The sequence below is a fragment of the Musca autumnalis genome, unplaced genomic scaffold (genome assembly GCF_047663935.1).
Source record: "Musca autumnalis isolate F117 unplaced genomic scaffold, ASM4766393v1 scaffold_4, whole genome shotgun sequence".
Lineage (NCBI taxonomy): Eukaryota > Metazoa > Arthropoda > Insecta > Diptera > Muscidae > Musca > Musca autumnalis.
In genome coordinates, this window is record NW_027411977.1 from 30,664,579 (window position 1) to 30,683,692 (window position 19,114).

At 39.0% G+C, this 19,114-nt stretch overlaps 1 protein-coding gene across 7 annotated transcripts in view; it reads left to right on the plus strand.

The window, feature by feature from the left end:
- The window catches only part of alpha-Spec (alpha spectrin), a 34,100-nt gene that overhangs the window by 11,861 nt on the left and 3,125 nt on the right, over positions 1–19,114 (plus strand). Inside the window, exons 1-7 of one of the 7 annotated variants that reach the window (XM_073982672.1) lie at positions 640–781; positions 878–967; positions 1,041–5,073; positions 6,283–6,360; positions 13,147–15,070; positions 15,402–16,005; positions 16,159–16,188. In XM_073982672.1, coding sequence (XP_073838773.1) covers positions 1,084–5,073; positions 6,283–6,360; positions 13,147–15,070; positions 15,402–16,005; positions 16,159–16,188 — 6,626 coding nt within the window. In that variant the 5' untranslated portion in view covers positions 640–781; positions 878–967; positions 1,041–1,083. Of the gene's footprint in view, positions 1–639; positions 782–877; positions 968–1,040; positions 5,074–6,282; positions 6,361–13,146; positions 15,071–15,401; positions 16,006–16,158; positions 16,189–19,114 lie in introns of those variants that run through there. The other 6 variants (XM_073982671.1, XM_073982675.1, XM_073982673.1 and 3 more) reach the window with 6 other exon arrangements.

The window sequence follows — 19,114 nt, forward strand, 5'->3', positions numbered from 1 at the left end:
CCTTTAGCAATTTGTTTGCTTGTGCTATATGGCAGAAATTGATAAGGTTTCAAAGTTATTTTTTCTGATAAGTGATAAAGGCGTTTTAGAGTGCGTCATATCTACAGTTCAAGAATAACACTTTTTCAATTTATCGCTCTGCCTTTAAACTATGACAGCATTCGCACACATATTCAAAAAGTCTATTTAATATTTTGAAATTCATAACAGTCACGCCAAATTTCTACTGCTGCTGCTTTTCATTCGGATATAGGGTGCGGTAATGGTAAGAACTTCGCTTCGCTGTTTTTGTTTTTCCCCTTAAATAGTTTGTTTAAGTGAAATTGTGCCATCAACATTAATTTGTATAAACAATAATAAAGCCATTAGATTGGGGGCCTCATATGGGCTTTTATGCTCTTTTTTTGGTTTACCTACTCTTCGCAACTCTCTACATGTGTGTGGTTTATGGCATTTGAGAAAAATTCAAGCAAACAACCAGCCAGCAACAAAGGGCAGGCAGGCGGGCGGGCGATATGTGGTGCAGTTGCCAGCAGCTAACTCACTTATTTCCCCATACTCAATATTGCTAACTGAATGTATGAACTCATCATAGTCAACGTACATGAATTCTCTGGATATTTTTTATGGATTTTGTTTGTTGTGTTGGGTTGTTTTTTTTTTTTTCAAGCATTTCAAGAGTGTGTGCGGTGGAAATTATGTAATCGCTGGCTTAAGAGCAATGGCATTTTTGTCATTTCTCTCTGAAACGTTGACACATTCGTTACTGGTCGCTTGATGAGTTGAGTTTAGTTTATCACACAGCTAATTAGATTTCATTGCCATTGTAAATTTGAATTGAAATTAATTTTGTTCTTGTTCTTCTGCTCTATTTTAGGTGTGTTAAACCGAATTCGATTCGATATAATATCGAAATAACAAACAAAAGGAAAAAACAGCAGTATTTAATTAACGAGAGCAAATTTTGGTAAGCATTACAACAACAAACACTGTCATCAATGAACTTAATTTTTGTAACCTCTCATTTTTTTCACTTACAGAACGACCCCATTTTTTGTATTACAAAAACAACAGCGAACGACCATGGAGAATTTTACTCCCAAGGAGGTAAAAATCCTCGAAACAGTCGAGGATATTCAAGAGCGACGTGAACAGGTTCTTTCACGTTACAATGAGTTTAAAATCGAAACACGTCAAAAACGTGAGAAACTCGAAGATTCACGTCGTTTCCAATACTTTAAACGTGATGCCGATGAATTGGAATCATGGATTAATGAGAAACTACAGGCAGCTAGCGAGGAGAGCTATCGTGATCCCACAAATCTCCAAGCTAAAATTCAAAAACATCAAGCATTTGAGGCTGAGGTATCGGCTCATAGCAATGCCATTGTCTCTTTGGACAATACCGGCCAGGAAATGATCAATCAAAATCATTTCGCCTCGGAAACCATTCGCCGTCGTCTCGATGAACTCCATCGTTTGTGGGAGTTGTTGTTGAGCCGTTTGGCTGAAAAGGGCCAAAAATTGCAACAGGCCTTGGTGCTTGTGCAATTCTTGCGCCAATGTGAGGAGGTAATGTTCTGGATTAAGGACAAGGAGGCATTTGTTACTGCCGATGAATTCGGTCAAGATTTGGAACATGTCGAGGTATTGCAACGTAAATTCGATGAGTTCCAAAAAGATATGGCCTCTCAGGAATATCGTGTAACCGAGGTCAATCAATTGGCCGATAAATTGATTCAGGATGCCCATCCCGATCGTGATACCATTACCAAACGCAAAGATGATCTTAATGAGGCTTGGCAGCGTTTGAAACAACTGGCCATTGTACGCCAAGAGAAGCTATTCGGTGCCCATGAAATCCAACGTTTCAATCGTGATGCTGATGAGACTGTTGCCTGGATTGCCGAAAAAGATGTTGTCCTCTCATCCGACGATTATGGCCGTGATTTGGCCAGTGTCCAAGCATTGCAACGTAAACATGAAGGTGTAGAACGTGATTTGGCAGCTCTAGAAGATAAGGTCTCCACTTTGGGTGCCGAAGCCCAACGTTTGTGTTCCATCCATGCTGATCACAGTGATCAGATTCGCGACAAGCAAGCCGAAATTGCCAATTACTGGCAAAGCTTGAAGGCCAAGGCTGGAGAACGTAAACAAAAATTAGACGAATCCTATTTCTTGCATCGTTTCTTGGCTGATTTCCGTGATTTGGTTTCCTGGATCAATGGCATGAAGGCCATTATCTCGGCCGATGAATTGGCCAAGGATGTTGCCGGTGCCGAAGCCCTTTTGGAACGTCATCAGGAGCATAAGGGTGAAATTGATGCACGTGAAGATAGTTTCCGTTTGACCACCGAATCTGGACAAAAACTTTTGGAGCGTGAACATTATGCCGCTGCTGAAATCCAAGAGAAATTGGCTGCTTTGGAAAATGACAAAAGTTCTTTGCTTTCCTTGTGGGAAGAAAGACGCATCCTCTATGAACAGTGCATGGATTTACAATTGTTCTACCGTGACACTGAACAGGCTGATACCTGGATGGCCAAACAAGAGGCTTTCTTGGCCAATGAAGATTTGGGAGACTCATTGGATTCTGTTGAAGCTTTAATCAAGAAACATGAAGATTTCGAAAAGAGTTTGGCTGCCCAAGAAGAGAAAATCAAGGCTTTAGATATCTTTGCCACCAAGCTTATTGATGGCCAACATTATGCTGCCGATGATGTGGCCCAACGTCGTCAAATGTTGTTGGCCCGTCGTTCTGCCCTTTTGGAGAAATCCAACAGACGTCGTCAGCTATTGGAAGATTCTAACCGTTACCAACAATTCGAACGTGATTGTGATGAAACCAAGGGATGGATTAGTGAGAAATTGAAGTTTGCCACCGATGACAGTTACTTAGATCCCACTAATTTGAATGGCAAAATGCAAAAACATCAAAACTTCGAACATGAACTCAATGCCAATAAGTCGCGCATTGAAGACATCACCACTGTGGGAACTGAACTCATCGAAAAGGAACATTATGCTGCCGATCAAATCAACACTCGCATGCAGGAAATTGTTGTCTTGTGGGAAACTTTGGTCCAGGCCTCTGATAAGAAGGGTTGCAAGTTGCATGAAGCTTGCCAACAACAACAATTCAATCGCACCATTGAAGACATTGAGTTGTGGTTGAGTGAAATTGAGGGTCAATTGTTGTCTGAGGATCATGGCAAAGACTTGACTTCTGTACAAAATTTGCAAAAGAAACATGCCCTCTTGGAAGCTGATGTTATGGCTCATCAAGATCGCATTGAAAGCATTAAGGTAGCTGCCAATAAATTCATTGAATCTGGTCACTTTGACGCCGATAATATCCGCCAGAAGGAAAACAACTTATCTACCCGTTATGCTGCCTTGGCTGCTCCCATGGCTGAGCGTAAACAACACTTGACCGATTCATTGCAAGTTCAACAATTGTTCCGCGATTTGGAAGATGAAGCTGCCTGGATCAGAGAAAAGGAACCCATTGCTGCCTCAACCAATCGTGGTCGCGATTTGATTGGTGTCCAAAACCTAATCAAGAAGCATCAAGCTGTTATGGCTGAAATCAATAACCACGAACCCAGACTTTTGAATGTCATCAGCTCGGGAGAAAACATGTTGAAGGATCAACCCTTCGCCAGTGAAGATATCCGTCAACGTGTCGATGCTTTGCAAGAACAATGGAACAACTTGAAGGAAAAGGCAAATCAACGTAAACAAGATTTGGATGACTCTTTGCAGGCTCATCAATACTTTGCCGATGCCAATGAAGCTGAGTCCTGGATGCGTGAAAAGGAACCCATTGCCACTGGTAACGATTACGGCAAGGATGAAGATTCTTCTGAAGCCCTTTTGAAGAAACATGAAGCTTTGGTTTCCGATTTGGAAGCCTTCGGCAATACCATCCAAGCTTTGCAAGAACAAGCCAAGAACTGCCGCCAACAAGAAACCCCAGTTGTCGATATTACCGGCAAGGAATGTGTTGTTGCCTTGTACGACTACACCGAGAAGAGCCCACGTGAGGTATCGATGAAGAAGGGTGATGTCTTGACCCTGTTGAACTCTAACAACAAGGATTGGTGGAAGGTTGAGGTTAACGATCGTCAAGGTTTTGTCCCAGCTGCTTACATCAAGAAGATTGAAGCCGGTCTTAGTGCCAGCCAGCAAAATTTGGTTGACAATCATTCCATTTCTAAGCGTCAAGCCCAAATTAACTCTCAATATGACAATTTGTTGACTCTGGCCCGCGAACGTCAGAATAAATTGAACGAAACCGTTAAGGCTTACGTTTTGGTACGTGAAGCTGCCGATTTGGCCAACTGGATCAAGGACAAGGAAAATCATGCCCAAATTGCTGATGTTGTTGGTGAAGACTTGGAAGAAGTTGAGGTCTTGCAAAAGAAATTCGATGATTTCAATGATGACCTTAAGGCCAATGAGGTTCGTTTGGCCAACATGAATGAAATTGCCATTCAATTGACCTCGTTGGGTCAAACCGAGGCTGCCATGAAGATCCAAACCCAAATGCAAGATTTGAATGAAAAATGGAACAACTTGCAAACTTTGACTGCAGAAAAGGCCAGTCAATTGGGTTCTGCCCATGAAGTTCAACGTTTCCATCGTGATATTGATGAAACCAAGGATTGGATTGCCGAAAAGGAGAATGCTCTCAACAACGACGACTTGGGTAAGGATTTGCGTAGCGTTCAGACATTGCAACGTAAGCACGAAGGTGTTGAACGTGATCTGGCTGCTTTGCGCGATAAGATTCGTCAATTGGATGAAACTGCCAATCGTTTAATGCAATCTCATCCCGATACCGCTGAACAAACCTATGCCAAACAAAAGGAAATCAATGAAATGTGGGATCAAATTATTACCAAGGCAACGGCTCGTAAAGAGAAACTTTTGGATTCTTATGATTTGCAACGTTTCCTTAGTGATTATCGTGATCTCTTGGCCTGGATTAATTCCATGATGAGCTTAGTTACCTCGGATGAATTGGCTAATGATGTGACCGGAGCTGAGGCCCTCATTGAAAGACATCAGGTAAGATGGTGATTCATTTTTTGTTTTAGTTTGTATTTGCCATAAAAGAAATGCTTATTCTACTTGTGGTCGGAAGTACTTACGTAATGTGATGGGGGTTGGTAAATGGTAAAAGAGACGACCCTCCTGCTCTGAGTGGTGATTTACGTGCCAGCAAGCGCTTTTAAATATCTCTATGGAACATACTGATTTATAAACATGTATTTATACCCTATACCACAATGTGGAAAAGGGTATAATAAGTTTGTTTTCCCAAAAATTCATGTAACGCCGCGAAATATTCGTCGTAGACCCCTCATGTGGTATACCAAACTTCATATCTCGACGAGATAAAGCGATTTAGCGATGTGTGTCCGTCCGTCCGTCCGTCCGTCTGTCCGTCCATTAAAAATTGTAATCAAGCTAGAGGCCGCAATTATGGACCGATTGTCACGAAATTTAGTATGGAGGTCGGGTTTGGACCAGAATAGAACTGATTAGTTTTTGGCGATGATCGTGAAATGTTAAAGGGATGAAATGGACCAAAAACAAAATTTTTGCTCGATTTTGTAGCCGCTCTGTAGGTCGCAATAATAGTCCGATCGGCGCGAAATTTTAAACGTAGTTTTGGTTTGAGATGAAGAAGTAGCGTGCAAGTCAACGGTATGATCGGATAATATTTAGCGGGTTAAATTGATCAAAACTTTTGTGTATACATTTAAATAAAAGTTATCATTTATCAAAAGCTAGCCCGGAAAGCTAGTGCACAGGGATAGTGGTATAGGGTATCACATGGTCGGCCCCGTCCGACTATAGTCTGTTCTTACTTGTTTTTGTTTTTGTTTGTGGCTTTTATCATCAACTTGGCGGGTCATTTGTGATGATTTCCCAACGCGTTTTCATCCAAACGTGGGAAATGTTAATTTGGATATTGTTCGTCGTTCGTGATCATCGTGGTCGTCGTTGAATTCATCACAACTATTTCAAATCTACACTTGTCGCAACACAAATCAACTGCAACAACCACCACCACACCCACCAAACCTGAACCAACCACATTTTCTATCGACAAATTGTGTGCGCCTCTCATTGAAAACATTTTTATTTTTTATTGCGAACAAAAACAACAACTTTCATCATTTCTATATTGTATACAAACATAAATTCTCAATCATTACTACATAACTTTATATACATATATTGTGTGGCGTGTGTGTTTTCTTATCCTAGGCTCATCGTTCCGAAATCGAATACATGTTTGGAAATAGTAGCGCCAAAAGCTTCTTCCATCCAACACCAAAAGAAGAGGTAGTTTTTCCCATACACATGCATCATTATTTTCTTATAAGTTTGTGTTTTTCATTTTCCCCTCTATCCTTGTGTGTTTCTTTTGGTTAAAATTTCTTCTTGGGGTTCCTTTTTTGTATTTTTTTTTTGTTATAAATGTTGCTAATTATTTGCGCCACAATCTGTGGCTGCTGTTTATTGGCTGGCTAGCTATTTTGTTAATACTCGTATCATCACATTATGCACACCCATCATCATGCCATGTATTCTCCTCATTGCAAATTGGCCTATATTGCATATGTAATACATATGTTGGTTTGTAAATTTAACGCAGCAAATGATTTGTATATATTTCATCTAATAATTTTGCAATTGAAATAAATCTAGCTCGAGTCATGAAACAGTTTTATAGTATTTTCGCCTGTCTGCCATTCATCCTGCGAGACTGCATTGCCTTCATTTTATTTATATTTCGTTTAATTGGTGGGGTGTTTCGGAATAAATTCAAGGGTATGAACAGCTTACTTACGAAAATAATCTAAAAAACTATAGGTATATAATTTAATGCAAAGTTTAGCGACTGTTTGCAAAGGGAACATCAGTTAATTGTTAAGATATTGTTTCTGATTTGGGCGTTTTTTTTTTTTTTTTTTCAATAACTCTAATGGTTTGCATATAAGCACTAAGAAGAACTTCAACGTCAAAGCACAGTTGTGGGCAATGCCGTCTGAACATTTATTGATGTTGTTGTCTGAGTCAGGGAAAATTCCGATGTTCCCATCCCCTGGTTTTCAGTTGGTCTTGTTCCTTTATCATCTTCTTCTCACATATTAGCGGTATTCACTCATGGTGCTAACTTTAAAACTCTTTTATATGTACTAGGGTTTTTACAACGAAATGTGAACGTCTTTTTTTGTGAATATTGTAAACAAATCAACACATCATAACATAATCGTCAGTCTATCTTTTAGTTTCAGTTTTATTACATTTTTTCATAAAAAAAATATTTTTTCTTTGCTTCCATTCTTTTATTCTTTTTATTTTTCCCATTTTTATACCCTCAGCCTTTAGGCTAAGGAGGGTATATACACTTTGATACGATGAAAATGTGCCTCATCGAAATAATGGTTTTAGACCCCAAGTATGTTCGGACGAAATATGTTTCAGATAATTTGGAGTCGATCTAGCCATGTCCGTCCGTCTGTCTGTCTGTCTGTCCTGCTGGCTGGAGCGCACGATAACTCTCGAACCGACGAACCGATTCGGTTCAAATTTTGGCTTTCGTAATATTTTGCCCAAACTTAGTTTAAGTTCGAAGATGAGCAACATCGGTCCACTCCTTCCGGTACCTCCCCCACAAAAGTTCGAAAATGTTCGGAAAGTTTGTGCGCACGATAACTCTTGAAGGAAGTAACCGATTTGGTCCATACTTAGCACATCGTGAAATTTCTTTCAGACTTAGATGAGGTTCTAATATGGACTCAATCAGTCCACTCCTTAGGGTACCTCCCACACAAAATTTCGGAAATGTTCAGTTTAGGACCTGTTCACGAATCGCTTTGATTTTTGTTGTAGTAACTTCTAATCACTGTCCTCTATACGACAGTACAAGTTTCATCAGGAGCAAGTCCATACTTCCTGAGAAAATAGCCTGAAAGTTACGAAAAACCCCTATGACACCGTGTGTAGTGGTTGGAGCGCAAGATAACTCTTGAACGGATCTGCCGATTCGGGCCAAAATTTGGCCTTCGTAATATTTTGTCCAAACTTAGTTTAAGTTCGAAGATAAGCCCCAAGAGTTCAAAAATGTTCGGAAAAATTTTGCGCATGATAACTCTTGATGTTAGTGACCGATTTGGTCCATGCTTTACCCATCCCAGTATATCTACCAAATATATATCAGGTTCGAATATGGACTACATTTGTCCACTACTTCGGGTACCTCCCATACACAATTTTGGATAAGTTCACTTTAAGAACTGCTCTGGAATCAATTTGATTTTTGTTGAAGCAACTTTCATTCACTGCCTCAGTTACGACGGTAAAAGTTTTTTCAGGGGCAAGTCCATACTTCTTGAGAAAACAACCCTAAAAATGTTAAAACCCTCTATGGCACCATGTAGTGGCTGGAGAGCACGACAACTCCCGAACCAAATACTGAGTTGATCCACACTTTGAATATCGTAATATTTATTCGAATACTAGATGAAATTCGAAGGTGGTGCTTGTAGGTCCACTCCTTCCGGTACCTCCCCCACCAAAGTTCGATAATATTAGCTAAAATTTTCAAAACCCCTTAAATGTATACGTTTTTTTGGAAAAAAGTGTTTCAATTCACACAGGCTGAGGGTATATCTCTGTCGGCAAAGCCGACCGATCCTTTTTTACTTGTTCTACCACAAAACAAAACTCGGACATAAAATAAAACTCACAACGAAGTGGCGGCAAAACAATCATCTGTTCTACACCCTTGTAAAAGTACAGTGAAATGTTTACAATTGTTGTGTTCCCGAACCTGCAAGAAGCTACTATTTTTTACTACGATAACATTTTTTTCCTTTATGTTACCGATATTGTAAATAGTTGTAGATCTACAATATTAACAACATGTACAAGATCTACAATGCCACTTTACCACCTTAAGTGAATATCGCTATTAATTTTTTCTTGTGTTACGTGTTGCTACAGTTTGCAGTGCATGACATTCTAGGTCGTACTATGGACTTTTTGGCAAAGACCTCTGAAGACCCAAGACAGATGACAGCATTCCTATGTCAAGCCATCGCTTTCGTTCGTCCTTATTCGTTACGTTCAATTGGTCGCAAGTTTCGAATTTTAACCCCCTATAAATCGAAAACAACTATACTTTTTAAATGAACTATCTGTCCCTTAGATGGAAAGTTAGTAGGAATCCACTGTGATTGTTCTTTTCTAAAGTTTTCGATAGTGACATTGGACATTTTTGAAATTCAGTGCAGTCGCAAATTTACTCTGAAACGTTACTTCACGCTCGACCCTTATTCAAAATATACATGGACATTTAACTATCCACAGACTGTGGATCCTTCCGGCAGCTGTTAGCTATGTTACCTGGCATGTCGGATGTATTTGGTAGTGCAAAAATTGTGTTGTAAGTCAGTGTCCCCGGGAGGTGAAAGAAGAACCAAGATAAATCTTCTACCTAGGAAGATCAAGGATAAAATGAATTTGATTTTTGTACCCTCAGCATTTATGTTAACGAGGGTATATACACTTTCATACGGGCAAAATGTGCCTCATCGAAATAATGATTTTAGACCCTAAGTATGTTTGGACGAAATGTGTTTCAGACAATTTGGAGTCGATTTAGCAATGTCCGTCCGTCTGTCTGTCTGCCTGGCTGGCTGGTGCGCACGATAACTCTCGAACGGATGAACCGATTCGGCCCAAAATTTGGCTTTCGTAATATTTTGTCCAAACTTAGTATAAGTTCGAAGATGGGTTATATCGGTCCACTTCTTCCGGTAACTCCCCCACAAAAGTTCGAAAATGTTCGGAAAATTTGTGCGCACGATAACACTTAAAGGGAGTAACCGATTTGGTCCAACCTTTGCATATCGTAAATTTTCTACCAGGGTTAGATAAGGTTCCAATATGGACACAATCGCTCCACTCCTTTGGGTAACTCCCACACAAAAATTTGGAAAAGTTCGGTTTAGGACCTGGTCTCGAATCGCTTTAAATTTTGTTGTAACAACTTGTATTCACCGCCCCCTATACGTCGGTACAAGTTTCATCTGGGGGAAGTCCATACTTCCAGAGAAAATAGCCTGAAAGGTGAAAACCCCCTATGACACCGTGTGTAGTGGTCCAAGCGCAAGATAACTCTCGAATGGATCTGCCGATTCGGTCCAAAATTTGGCTTTCGTAATATTTTGTCCAAACTTAGTTTAAGTTCGAAGATAATCAATATTTGTCCACTCCTACAGGTACCTCCCCCACAAAAGTTAAAAAATGTTCGGAAAAATTGTGCGCACGGTAACTCTTGCAAGGAGTGACCGATTTGGTCTATACTTTACACATCCTGATATATCTACCAGATATAGATCAGTTTCGAATATAGTCTAGACGTGTTCATTCCTTCGGGTGCCTCCCACACAAAATTTCGGAGACCTGCTCTCGAAACACTTTGATTTCTGTTAAAGCAACTTGCATTCGCTGCATCATTTACGAAGGTTCGAAGATCTTTTGGAAATGAATACCGATGCTGTTCGTTGTGGTCCTGTTTACATCCATATTATGTTTTTCATGGACAAGTTCATGCTTTCTGGCATACTGTCCAAAAGTTATAGGTTATATATAGTGAGCCCAATATATATCAAAAAGATATGACTCTCAAAATAAGGTCCACTTCCATAACGGACTATGTCGGTCCATCCCTATTATGTACCCCCTCCGCAACACTTTAATCCACATTGTTGTCGGCAAGTTTAAATGTCCAAAATTCACATAGGCTGAGGGTATATCTCTGTCGGCAAAGCCAACTGATAGTTTTTTTTACTTGTTTAAAGCTTTATTTGATTTTTTTACTGTTAAAAGTAGAGTTGTGTAGTTCCGGAACGAACTAGTTCCAAGGAACTATTCCGGACAAGGAACTGTTGGAACTATATCCAGCTCTTGCGTTTATATAGTTCCTTTCGTTTTTCTCGTTCCTTCAATTTAACGCCTACATCGATCTTTCGTTGTTGGTGTTTGTTCGCTGCAATTTTATTATTTTTATGTCAATTCATCCACCAAAAAATGAAAACATTTCGGTTTCAGAACTATTTGGAACGAAAAAAAAGAGCGACGAAAGAGAAAGATTCGTTAAACTATTTCGGTATCAGAACTATTTGGAATGAAAAGAACGATGAAAGAGAAAGATTCGTTGAACTATATCGATCTCGGAACTATTTGGAACTACATTAAGGAACTAGTTCCTTTTGGGAAAAGGAACTAGAAAGATCGATCCGCTCCGGGAACTGGATTGCTCAACTCTAGTTAAAAGATGACCCAAGATAAATTTTGAACTTTGCATGCTATGACCAATCAGCACCGATAATTTTAAAAATTATTAGGACTACCAAATATGACAAAATATTTAAGACTTTTTTCTGCAATAATTTTGAAAGCAAAGTCTGTTGTTTCCTTATACTTTATTTGGGGTGAGATACTATACCAAACTACGTTTTTGTCGTCGTTAGGGGTGAGAAACCAAAGATAGCAAAATACTTAAGATTTTTCCAGAGGGATCCCATTTAAAAAGATCTATTTGTTTGGAAAGTGTTGTGTGGTATGATGAATGAAACCACTCACGGAATATGCTGTTTCTCATTGTTTTCATTTAAATTTCTTCACTTTCTTTATATTTTTTTTCTCACTCCCTTATAAAATTGCCCCTGCAATTCCGTTCCTGCAGGCCTTGTATTGCTAGTATGGGCAATATCTTCTACTTTCATTCCCTTTACGTGTCTCTCCTAACATAGAGACTTGTCGCAAGTTAACTTCACTAATGTAGATTGGGACATAATAGGTGTGTACGATAACTTTCCCAGCAAGAATTACTCAGTCAGTTCCAGCAACCTCTCTCAGTGAATTTTACTCTCTCAAGCAAGAAAAATTGCAGAATGTTATCAAACAGCATTTTGCAAAAACTTGCAAGAAAGTCAGCTGTTTCCGAAAATGTATGAAATTTGTTTTTGTTTCTTTTGATATTTTAAACCAAACGGAACAAAAACATAAATTTTAAAATTGCAGTTTACTTATTTAATGCTTTAATCTTATCAACAACGCTTTAGAATCTAAAAAAATGAGCAATTGTGAAATTTTCTTGGTCAAAAATGTTAACATTTCGAGTTGTTTACATTGAACAGGTGATTAAAAGTCAGCTGATCAGACTTGCAAATTTTTGCGGGACACATTTTCCCAGCACAAATTTGCAAGTTCTCAGTCACAAAACTCTCCAAAATCTCTCCAAACTCTCTCTCTTTTGCTGGATAATTTTGTTATCGAACAGCATTCAGTAAAAATTTGTACGAATTTGTACAAATTATTGGGTTATCGTACACACCTAATGTTAGCAATAAAATGAAATAGGAAAGGAAGAATATTGCCTGAATTCGCCTTCTGTGCCACCTTGATAAATTTACCATGTTCTATTCGTTCTTCATTTTACGATTGTTTTCAAAATCACACAGTGTCATCAGTCATTTTGTACCTTGAACATATTTAATTTAATACAAATGAATCCTTCAAAAACAAACACATTAATTCCAAGCCTCAACCACCCAACTATAGAAATTTATTGAATTTCCACGTAATTTTTTCCTATTTAACATACTTATGTAGGTAGATGCCACATAGAAGAAAACCTTTCTTTACATCCGATACACATAATCACAAAGCATAAAGACCCTTCATCAATTTGTACAATGCCATGCCATGCCACACATCCATCCATCCATACATGTCAATACATTATCTATCACTGTTGGAATAAAAACATGTTGTTGCTACGCTCCAAAGGAAAAAAAGAAGAAGAAAAAGAAAATCCTTATGTGTAATTAATAACAATAATGAACGCAGGATACTAAACTACAATGTGTGGTGTCAAATATATGTTGTTGTTGTTCTATTTTTATAAATAACCAAAGATCTTTATACATATATATACATGTTGTTGTCTAACCACTGGGATACACCCTTTTTGTTATTGCAGTTTAAAATTTTTCGTTTTGTTAATTCGCATTTTTTCTTTAACTCTTTCCGCCCCCTCAACTGCTTATTTAGGAACATCGTACCGAAATCGATGCCAGAGCTGGTACCTTTGCTGCCTTCGAACAATTTGGCAATGAGTTGTTGCAAGCCAACCATTATGCTTCTCCTGAAATTAAGGAGAAAATTGAAGATTTGGCTAAAACACGCGAAGAATTGGAAAAGGCCTGGACCGAACGTCGTTTGCAATTGGAACAAAATCTCGACTTGCAGTTGTACATGCGTGATTGTGAGTTGGCTGAAGCTTGGATGTCTGCCCGTGAAGCCTTCCTTAATGCCGATGATGTTGACGATAGAGGTGACAATGTTGAGGCTTTGATCAAGAAACATGAAGATTTCGATAAGGCCATTAATGGTCATGAGGAAAAAATTGCTGCCTTGCAAGTCTTGGCCGATACCTTGATCAATCAAAATCATTATGCCTCCGATTTAATTGACGACAAGCGCAAGCAAGTTTTGGAACGCTGGCGTCATTTGAAGGATGGTCTTATTACCAAACGTTCTCGTTTGGGAGATGAACAAACCTTGCAACAATTCTCACGTGATGCTGATGAAATCGAAAACTGGATTGCCGAGAAATTGCAATTGGCCACTGAGGAAAGCTACAAGGATCCTGCCAACATTCAATCGAAACATCAAAAACATCAAGCCTTTGAAGCTGAATTGGCCGCCAATGCTGATCGTATCCAAAGTGTTTTGGCCATGGGTGAGAACTTGATTGACAAGAAACAATGTTCCGGCTCTGAAGATGCCGTTCAAAAGAGACTTACCCAAATTGCTGATCAATGGGAATACTTGACCCACAAGACCACTGAGAAATCATTGAAATTGAAGGAGGCCAACAAGCAACGTACCTACATTGCTGCCGTTAAGGATTTGGACTTCTGGTTGGGTGAAGTTGAATCATTGTTGACCACTGAAGACGCTGGCAAGGACTTGGCTTCCGTACAAAACCTAATGAAGAAACATCAATTGGTTGAGGCCGATATTGTGGCCCATGAAGATCGCATTAAGGACATGAACAAGCAAGCTGATTCCTTGGTTGAGAGTGGTCAATTCGACAGTGCCGGCATTCAAGAGAAACGTCAAAGCATCAATGAACGTTATGAACGTATTTGCAATTTGGCTGCCCATCGCCAAGCCAGACTTAACGAGGCATTGACTTTGCATCAATTCTTCCGTGATATTGCCGACGAGGAGAGCTGGATTAAGGAAAAGAAATTGTTGGTTGGTTCTGATGATTATGGTCGTGATCTGACCGGTGTCCAGAACTTGAAGAAGAAACATAAGCGTCTTGAAGCTGAATTGGCTTCCCATGAACCAGCTATCCAGGCTGTTCAAGAGGCCGGTGAAAAATTGATGGATGTTTCCAATTTGGGTGTGCCAGAAATTGAACAACGTCTCAAGGCTCTCAACCAAGCTTGGGCTGAATTGAAGAATTTGGCTGCCACTCGTGGTCAGAAATTGGACGAATCACTGACCTATCAACAATTCTTGGCTCAAGTCGAAGAAGAGGAAGCCTGGATTACTGAGAAACAACAATTGTTGTCCGTTGATGATTATGGTGATTCCATGGCTGCCGTTCAAGGTCTTTTGAAGAAACACGATGCTTTCGAAACCGATTTTGCTGCCCACAAGGATCGTTGTGCCTTGATCTGTGAACAGGGTAGCGATTTGGTTGAGGCCAAGAATCATCATGGTGATTCGATTAGCCAACGTTGCCAACAGTTGCGCAACAAATTGGACAATTTGAATGCTTTGGCTGCCAGACGCAAGGGATCGTTGTTGGACAATTCGGCCTATTTGCAATTCATGTGGAAGGCTGATGTTGTGGAATCCTGGATTGCCGATAAGGAGAACTATGTGCGTTCCGATGAATATGGACGTGATCTTTCGACTGTGCAAACTTTGTTAACCAAACAGGAGACATTTGATGCTGGTAAGTTGTGTGGAACAAGAAGAAGAATGGAAAAGGGGGGCAAATAAAATAAGCAAAATTATAGTCTCGCTAAAGTCATTAGCTGCAAAAGAATAAAGCGCAAATACCACCAAAATCAAATGTTGATCTGGCAGTACTTTATTCTTGTACAATTAATGACCAATAGTACGTTTACATTGTTAGTAAATCCAGTGTATTATTGTAAATTAATTCGCCTAAAGCTGCAATGTTAACGTGCTATTAGGTAATATCGTAATTCTGTTATGTGAAATATGCCTTCTTGATGAATTTCTTTTAATAAATTGTTAATTTTTCCTTCTTCTTCCCACAGGTCTTAACGCTTTCGAACAAGAGGGTATCCATAACATTACCGCCCTTAAGGATCAACTTATCAATGCCAATCATGCCCAATCCCCAGCCATTTTGAAACGTCATGAAGATGTCATTTCACGCTGGCAGAAATTGCGTGATGCCTCCGAGACCCGTAAGCAACGCCTCTTGGCCATGCAGGAGCAATTCCGTCAAATCGAAGAACTCTACTTGACATTCGCCAAGAAGGCCTCGGCCTTTAATTCTTGGTTCGAAAATGCCGAAGAAGATCTTACCGATCCTGTTCGTTGCAATTCGATCGAAGAAATTCGCGCCTTACGCGATGCCCATGCCCAATTCCAGGCATCGTTGTCATCAGCCGAAGCTGACTTTAAGGCCCTGGCAGCTCTTGACCAAAAGATAAAGAGCTTCAATGTTGGACCCAACCCCTATACCTGGTTCACCATGGAAGCTCTTGAGGAAACCTGGCGCAACTTACAAAAGATCATAGAGGAACGAGATGGCGAATTGGCCAAGGAGGCCAAACGTCAGGAAGAAAACGATAAACTACGCAAAGAATTCGCTAAACATGCCAATCTATTCCATCAGTGGCTAACCGAGACTAGGTAAGTTTGTCATTAAAAAGAAGCAAACGAATTTATACTGAAGAAACATGTGAAGGAATTTAATGGACAGCGGCGGCACCCACAAACGCACCAGAAAAAATGCACTATACACTGAACATTTTTATTTTATTTCCATTATATATTTTATTCTAGGTATTATATGCTGGGTTATAATGGTCAAGGGTAATCATCAAATATTTTATTATGTTTTGCAAACGACATTAGTGTGTTTTACTAATGTTAACTAAGTCTATTGTCTTTCTTAAAGATATATTACCTCATATGTGTCTGTTGTTGTTTTTCTAACAATTTTCAATTTTGTACAAATTCAAGCTATACAAAAACTAACAACAAATTCCAAATTCATTGTGGAATTTAAGCTGATTATGGACTTTGTTCCAACTTCAAGCAAAAATAGCCTCGCCGAGTTAATAATGCCCTTAACAACAGCAATAAAGCGTGTACATAAATACAATGGATATCTACTAGATTTGTATATAGAAGAGATTTGTATATTTTTTATATAATATGCGGTTTAATTGAAGCTTTATTTTAATCATTTTATGTTGCATGTTTTACGTTTGGCTTTAATTTTTTGATGTTGACATAGTATTTTGTCGATGAGCAAGTTAATGCAGAAATAGTTTAGAAAATACCATAAAGATCATAAACAGCAACAGCGAAGTCCTGCAACTGATAATCGTGTTTATAAAACCACGAATAATGTGTTGAATATGTGATATACAATGTGTAAAGCGTCCTAGAATTTCGTGCCAAATCTTGTCAAAGATACAAATACATAAAGATTGGAAAGCTCAATTGTAACGTTTGTCAATAGATGGAGTTAAGCTCTGTTGTTGCGATATCATAACAGTATTCTGTTAATTAGTTAACCATTTCAGGCGATTTTAACCGCTAAGATCATACTCAATGAACTCGAAACTGCTAATGGAATACAATTCTGAGTCCAAATTTTTGCTTTCCTACAATTTGTATAAGCCGAATTGAGCTTAATCGGTATTTTAACATTCTTTATAGTTAGTTCTATGTCTTTGATATTGTTAGTCGAAGGTCACACTGAGTGGTTTCATTGAAACTTTAAGAATTCTTAGATCGAGTTCCCCACTACAGTAATTAGCACAAAAATATTACTTAATGAAACCATTCTATTGTGACCAAGGACTTATGCTAGGTATACATTTGTGAAATCCCCTCGATTTCAACTGTCAATTCCATTGCTCAAACATCAAATGAAATTCAATGGATTTCAGATAAGATTTCATTTGACGTATACGCAATGGAATTGACAGTTGAAGTCCACTCGATTTCGTAAAGGTACTATTAAGAATGTCAATTAAAAGAGGGAGTTTATTGAGAGGATTGCAGGAGAAAAACTTAAGCAGTATTAAATAAATGGTCTGTTCCAGAACTGCAAGAATCTACTAATTTTTACTATTTTTTCCGATAACATAAAGGAAAAAATGTTATCGTGGTAAAAAATAGTAGCTTCTTGCAGGTTCTGGAACATAGCAATTAATAAGTAACAAGTAAAAAAGTGTCAGTCGGCTATGCCGACAGATATATACCCTCAGCCAATGTGAAGTGAAACTTTCACCTTCGGACAGATCGAATGTATTTAAGGTCTCTTCAGAATTTTGTGGCCCTTTTTGGAAATTTGAAATTGCCGACAAGAATGTGGATTAGGAATTAACTGCACTAAGATACAAATGTTGAACCTTTGTGGGGGAGGTACCCCTAGGGAGGACCGATATGGGCCATTTTAGAAGTTAAACTAAATTTTGACATATTTGGGGATCCAAAGTTTGGACCAAATTGGTTGGGGCAACCAAGTGATATCGTACTAGCATTTTAGTGACATTTTTCAAATTTTTGGGAGAAGTACCGGAAGTTGTGGACCGGTATTGCCCCATGAAACTAAGTTTGTATATAATATGACGAAGACCAAATGTTGGACCAAATCGGTTGAACAGTTCGAGAGTTATCGTGCTCTCCGAAAGCCACATATGGTGACATAGAGATTTTTACACCTTTCGGGCTGTTTTCCTAAGAAATATGGACTTGCCGCTGAAAAAAATTTTATCGCCGTAATGGAGGTAGCGAATGCAAATAGCTTCAACAAAAATCAAAGTGATTCGAGAGCAGGTCTTAAAGTGAACTTATCCGAAATTTTATGTGAGAGGTACCAGAAGGAGTGGACAAATATAGTCCATATTCGAACCTGTTCTATATCTGGTAGATATATTAGGATGTGCAAAGTATGGATTCCATAGGTCACTCCGTTCAAAAGTTATCGTGCGCACAATTTTTCCGAACATTTTTCAACTTTTGTGGGTGAGGTACCTGAAGGAATGGACCGATATGGCTTATCTTCGAATTTAAACTATGTTTGGACAAAATATTACGAAGGCCAAATTTTGGACCGAATTTGCAGATCCGTTCGAGAGTTATCTTGCGCTCCAACCACTACACACGGTGTCATAGGGGCTTTTTGCAACTTTTAGTCTATTTTCTCAGAAAGTATGGACTTGCCCCTGATGAAACTTGTACCGTCGTATGGGGGGTAGTGAATACAAGTTGTTGCAACAAAAATCAAAGCGATTCGAGAGCAGGTCCTAAACTGAACTTTTCCGAAATTTTGTGTGGGAGATATCCGAAGGCGTGGACCGATTGAGTCCATATTGGAACCTCATCTAAGTTTGGTAGAAATATCACGATGTGCAAAGTATGGTTCAAATCGGTTATTCCCTTCAAGAGTTATCGTCCGCACAAATTTTGCATTTTCGAACTTTTGTGGGGGAGGTAAATCGACTCCAAATTGTCTGAAACACATATATTATTTCGATTAAACCATTATTTCGATGAGGCACATTTTGCCCGTATGAAAGCGTATATACCATCGTTAGCATAAATGCTGAGGGTATAAAAACAGGCAAATGTGGGAATAGAGATGCTTAACGCATCCATCCCTGCGTTGAATGTCTCTTCTTCTTTCCTCTTTGCCTATATACCATACTTTAGTTTGTTCTCATATAACATAACATATACCACTTTCTTATCGCTGTTTTTGTAAAGAGAACGACCGGAAATT